The sequence below is a fragment of the Rhamphochromis longiceps genome, linkage group LG4 (assembly GCF_057381845.1).
Source record: "Rhamphochromis longiceps isolate RC_006_pf linkage group LG4, R_longiceps_female_GT1.1, whole genome shotgun sequence".
NCBI classification, from domain to species: domain Eukaryota; kingdom Metazoa; phylum Chordata; class Actinopteri; order Cichliformes; family Cichlidae; genus Rhamphochromis; species Rhamphochromis longiceps.
This window is the reverse complement of record NC_140560.1, coordinates 25,501,515-25,507,528: the sequence shown is the minus strand read 5'-3', so window position 1 is coordinate 25,507,528 and position 6,014 is coordinate 25,501,515. Positions and strand designations below refer to the sequence as shown.

The 6,014-nt window shown below is 38.9% G+C and overlaps 1 protein-coding gene across 2 annotated transcripts; it reads right to left on the bottom strand.

The window, feature by feature from the left end:
- Positions 1 to 1,289: 1,289 nt before the first annotated feature.
- On the bottom strand, positions 1,290 to 4,644 carry LOC146671715 (Golgi apparatus membrane protein TVP23 homolog B). Of its 2 annotated transcripts, XM_085404079.1 has the most exons (8): positions 4,564 to 4,644; positions 4,347 to 4,414; positions 4,109 to 4,253; positions 3,877 to 4,032; positions 3,540 to 3,629; positions 2,025 to 2,150; positions 1,805 to 1,933; positions 1,290 to 1,702 (listed from the first exon to the last, which is right to left on the bottom strand). In XM_085404079.1, exons 1-8 carry the CDS (start codon positions 4,573 to 4,575, stop codon positions 1,676 to 1,678), a joined length of 753 nt encoding a protein of 250 aa, XP_085260205.1. In that variant the 5' UTR covers positions 4,576 to 4,644; the 3' UTR covers positions 1,290 to 1,675. The 2 variants fall into 2 exon arrangements, with proteins under 2 accessions (XP_085260205.1, XP_085260204.1); XM_085404078.1 differs by lacking the exon at positions 3,877 to 4,032 and having other exon boundaries at positions 4,564 to 4,643.
- Between the last annotated feature and the right edge of the window lie 1,370 nt (positions 4,645 to 6,014).

The window sequence follows — 6,014 nt, the reverse complement described above, 5'->3', positions numbered from 1 at the left end:
TGCATGTGTGTATTAGATTAGTTAAACCACACTGTCACTATGATATGCTAATTACAGATGTCTACAGATGTGTGCAAATGTGTAGTTGTACTGTGTCTTTGGGTGTTTAGCAAAAAAGATGTTATTGCATACTTCTAAAAATAAGAGAAATAAAGACATTTAACTTTCACCATGAACTAAAAATCATTTTTAGGGTTTCTTTATTGTGATTATATCCACATATTTACCAGATCTGCTAAACCCAAGTGTTCCTTTGTTGCCACCAAGTGGCTGAATGATTCACCTGCAGTCTGGCGACAACGTTATTAATCGATTTTCCTCTTTGACATATTTATGAGATTAGCTAGTAGCTGGACCTCTGTTTATCTGCACAACACTACTAAATTGTGAGGATGTTCATATTTAGAATTTGGGACGATATACAGTCATCAGGCACATTATTAGGTACAGCTTTCAAGTACTGGGTTGGGGTTTCTTTTGCCAGAACTGCCTTATTCATGGAATATTCAACACAGTGCTGGAAACTATCTTTAGAGTTTCTGGTCCACATTGACATGATACCATTACATGCTGGCTGGAGATTTGTCGGTTTCACTTCAATGGTGAAAATCTCTCCTTCCAGCACGTTCCAAAGATGCCCTATTGAGATTGCGATCAGGTGACTGCGCAGGCCATTTGAGTACAGTGAACTCTTTGTCATGTTCAGGAAACCAGTTTGAGATCATTTCAGCTTCGTGGCAGTGGGTACTAAGGGACCCAAAGTGTGCCAAGAAATGATCCTGTATACCATTACGCCGCCACCTCCTTGACAGGAGGCAAGATGAATCCATACTTTCATGCTGTTTATGCCATATTCTAACCTAGTATCGGAGTGCTACAGCAGAAATTGAGACAATCGTCTATTGTTCAATTTGCATGAAAATTGTAGCCACAGTTTCCTCCTCTTAGCTGGCAACAGTGGCACCTGGTTTGGACTTCTGTATGCCTTGGTGATAACAAGTGGTTATTTGTTTGACTTACTGTTACTTTTCCTTGCGTTAATGAGCAGCTAAGAAAGTCAATACCCATTTCATAGTTTTGACATTCTTATTGGTGGAAAGCACCACAAGATAATAGTCCCTGGCTCTATGAAATCTGATGGGTCACATGACGAAATCTCATGACACATACAAGAGTGTTTTAAGAGAGTATAGACATGCTGAATCTTTCCTAAGCCTTTTAAATACTTTTTGACGACAATAATATATTTGGACTACCACAATGGTAAGATTCAAATTTCAACCCAAAAATGACAGTAAACCTTTATTTTCTTATTTACCATAACATATAATTTCCCATAAACATACCTTAACAAAAATGACCAACTTTTGTATAAATTTACAGCTAAACTGCAAAACACTTTGTCTTTACAATACCCAATATCAAACACCATAAAAAGGGTAGGTAGCAGGTAATTACATACATTTTCCCAATAATGCACAGTAAAATGTATTTTTCCATGAGGCTACAAAAATGCATGAGTTGTCAAAGGCTACAAAGTGGCACACCCTCAAGATAAAAGGAATGATTTCCTTATCCAAATCCTCTTCCTGGAATTGAAATCACCCATGTGCTGTGAAAGAAGACCAAACACCTTTTTTTTTTAATAAGAAACAGGCCCATCCAGCAGCTGACTTCAAAAACTTTCTGGTTGCTTCGTTGCCTTTGTTTTAAAAAAGAAAAAAAAAAAAGAGGAAAATATTAATGTAAAAGTTCATTAGACAAACTACAGAAAAGAAGGGCTAATGTATGATGATTCACATACCCGTTTAAGAATCTGGACACCGAGATAGTTCTTTGCCATGTTTCTCAGGTTAGACTTTCCACCCACCTTGCACCTGACATAACCATACAGGTTTGCCCATTGTAAAACCAAGCCCAATATTACCACAACCTGGAGGAAACAAGAAGTAGATGTCAGCCAATAATCAGCAGCTATTTAAGTTGTCAGGAATGTGTCTTACACGCTGAAACTCTAAACTGACCAGCCATTTAATATTAAAGGAGAAGACAGTGCTGAACACAAACAGGATCCAGAAAATGGGGCAGACAAGAAGGCCGAGCCAGAATACCCGGGATTCTGCGCTGGACTTTGTGTTTTTGCTGTGCGTCTGTTAAGAAAAGTAGACATATTTAAAGATATATATACACATGTTATATCACCATCAGTCAAATGAAAAAGGAAGATGTCACATAAATCTGTGCAGTCTGTCCTGTCCACCCCATGATTCAGTGGCTTGTAGAACCACTTTTAGCAGCAGTAAGTTAAAGAACTTGAAGTGATTGTTTTCTGGATGAGTTTCTCACAATGTTGTGTTGGACTCTTCTTTGTACCATTTGCTTCAATTCATTGAGGTTTTCGAGCTCTGAGTCTTTTCTTTGTGTGGTGTAGATCTGCTGTTGTGCTTAGGATCATTATCCTGACATATGGACCAATTTCAATACTTTAGCATCCAGAGGTGTTCACAGTTGACTCACTGACTGCAAGGTGCACAGGTCTTGTCAGTAAGAAGTATATGTGGTGACATGTTGAGTTTGGTTTTCTTTAAATATGTCCAATGAACATTATTCCTAAAGACTTGTGGTTTGTTCAGATGGCCTAAGATACCAAGATACCAGAGAAGAGTTTTTTTCTCTCACAAAACCTTCCAAATAAGCCACACAATAATTCTCTAAACATGCAAACTGAGGCCTGTAGAGTCTAAGATGTTGCAACTAGGTTGCATAGGTCAGATCGCATTATATGATCTGACCTTGGAGTGAATTTGCTGGCATGGCCACATATTAAAATCAACAGGTCAGCAAACTACCAACAGCTTTTTTAGAGGTTCTTACACTTGCTGATCAATTAATCAAGTACATTTGATTTAAAGAACTTGGATGTTTCTTACTCTTTTAATTCCAATGGAAGCAGTAAGAGTGTGGAAACTCTTTTTTTAGGTGACTGTATATTGTGGCTGTGTATGTACATTTTCCCTTGTTTTTCTATTTTTCCATCTATAAGCTGGTGGTTTAAACCTTTCATACCTGATGTCTGTGAAGGTTCTAAGTCATCCGGGTCATTGTAGTCTAAGGAAGCGGTCCCCAACTTTTTTTCCGCGACGGACCGGTTTATGTCCAACAATATTTTCATGGACCGGCCTTTAAGGTGTCATGGATGAATACAACAAAATAAAACCAGTACCGGTACCAAAGGAAAAAAAAGATTTATTCATAACATATGGGAAAAGACCCAGGGAAACCGGGTTAATGATAAAAACGATTCAAAAATAATGCTAAAAATCGATATAACCCCTGAAAACCATTCAACAAGCTTCTTCAGCTTTGGTGGAGAGTCACACATTTTTAAGCTTAAAAACTTGTGACTCTCTCTTCTGTTCTTAGAACAGAAGAAGCTTCTCGGATGAGAGGTGAAACATCTTAAAGAAACTTAGAGAAGATCAGATTCTTTTCTTTCCAAGCTCCTTAGACCCATTCAAAGCTGATTAGTTCCTACTTGCCTTCTTTGACTCAAACACCCAGTGGCTCTTCCCATTTTCATCCACTTGATTCCACCATCGAAGACCCACCAACAATCTGCCGGATACATTCTAAAACCCACAAGGTAAATTGTCATAATCTTTTCCAGATGCATTTAGTAATTTTTTTCTAATAAATGATAAAGTAAAAAGATAAAAAATCTCAATGCAGTGGTAAATGGTAAATGGCCTGTATTTGTATAGCGCTTTACTAGTCCTTAAAGACCCCAAAGCGCTTTACACATCCAGTCATCCACACATTCACACACTGGTGATGGCAAGCTACATTGTAGCCACAGCCACCCTGGGGCGCACTGACAGAGGCGAGGCTGCCGGACTCTGACCACCACCAGTCGGCAACGGGTGAAGTGTCTTGCCCAAGGACACAACGACTGAGACTGTCGGAGCCAGGGCTCGAACCGGCAACCTTCCAATTACAAGATGAACTGCCAACTCTTGAGGCACGATCTATTCCCTTATAAAAAAAAAAAAATTATGCGTGGCAGCTACTTATATAACTGCATTTAGCCCTGTGGTGAAACGTTACCCACCTTGACAGTCCAGAAGTCACATGATAGCAGAAGTATGATGGTGACCATGCAGACAACAAAGCGACCGCTGAGAATGTCACAGAAGAGATAAACCAAGATGGCACTTGTTCGGAAGAAGAGATGGAAAAAAGACACCAGAGGATGTCTGAAACCCCCAAATGGAGAATTTAGTTCGTGGTTAAGGAGGTTTGGGCTAAAAAAAAAAAAAAAAAAAAACACATTAAGTGCAACATCTTACCTCATTTTGGACCTTTTTCTCTGGTTATTCTCATCCTCTTCTCCAAAAAGAGGGGCATCCTGAGTGTCCTGAAACCAGAACAAAGTTAAACACACCGAGAAAAGTACCTGCTACGGCGCTTTACTCTTATTTGATAAATATTAAACAGTCTAAAACGCCTATTTCAAAAAATAATCTCTTCTAAATACTGATACAACTCAAATTTAAGCTCGATCACCTGTCTCTGCATTTTGGCACCAGAAAGCTCTACTTCCTGGTGACGTGTAGTAAACAAACCCGTGTGCTAAGGACCCCGCGAAGGTGTGGCTTTGAATTTGCCAGACACAAAGGTAAGCACAACACTCCCAAATACGTAGATTATCCGTTTATGTTTTAAGCTTGTTGTATTAATAAGTAGCCTATCTGCTGTACGGGCTCTGGGAAAGCGTTTTCTTTGTTGCGTTTTAACTTATTTGTTTTGTAATTTTTAAAAAGGGCAGTAAGGGCAAGGAACTCGAGAGGCGAAAGTTAATTGGTCATTACACTACAACACCGGCGCGTGTCAGAGCAGGTGAGTCGTCACAACTCTCTTTACAGTCACTGGGCCAGTACAAAGGTAACGCTGGGATGTATTTTTTCAATTATTATGGCATCTATAATCTATCTATAGTCTTCAAACAGAAGGGCGTAAACCCCCCAAAACTAATGCAGCCAGTGATTCGACATAAAAAGTTCTGTATTTATAGCACCATTTAAATCGCTAGTGAAGTTAGAAATGTGAACATTTCTGACCGATTCTTTTCGTTTGTGTGTGTGGTGGTTGGGAGATGATTTTTTTCATTCGTTTTTTTTTCTTAAGCTATACAGGAAAAGACGTGGGCAAAGCAGATCTGACTAGTCGTATTTATTGTAAGGTCTTCACTGTTTTCAATAGGGCTGTGCGATATGACCAAAATCTCATAACCCGATATAAGACATCTATCATCCCGATAACGATATAAATCACAAAAATATAACATTTTCTGTAAATTCTGTGAATCTCGGGCAGCTCGACTTGCGGGAAGTGTTTCCAGCTGCGCGTCATGTACCTGGAGTCGAGTGTTTTAACAGATGCATGAAACTATACATTTTAAGACATAAGTTGTAAAGGCCACCGTTTTCTTTGTGAGTATTTATTACACGGTGTGCCGCGGGGAAAAGCCTGTTCTAACGTTTGAGTCTAAGGTTTATTTTTTAGCACCTGGCGGCTTTTTTACTTCTCATCCGTAAATAATCTGCTCTTTCAAGTGATTCAGTTTATTTTGAAAAATCTCAACAGGATCTTGAGCTTTATTGTGAAAGTTTTATGTGGAACTTAAACAAGCGGACACGCGATGGCGTTACCGTCGTTGTTGCTAACCACAATGCATAAAAACAGGCGCTTGTGTGGTCATATAAAATATAAGAGAAAGAGAGAACTTTAAGAAATTAATATAGCCACTACAGTGACCATCAAAACCATGAAAAAATGTTGCCGTAAACAGTTTATTTTGCGACACCACGAAACAAACAATAGCGTAAAATGAAACGATAGACGTTTTTATATCGTCATCCGATATATATCGTTATATCGAACAGTCCTAGCTTTCAATGGTCATTTCAAAATAATACACCACTACAGTATTGGCTGCTTGTGGTTATAGTTATGAC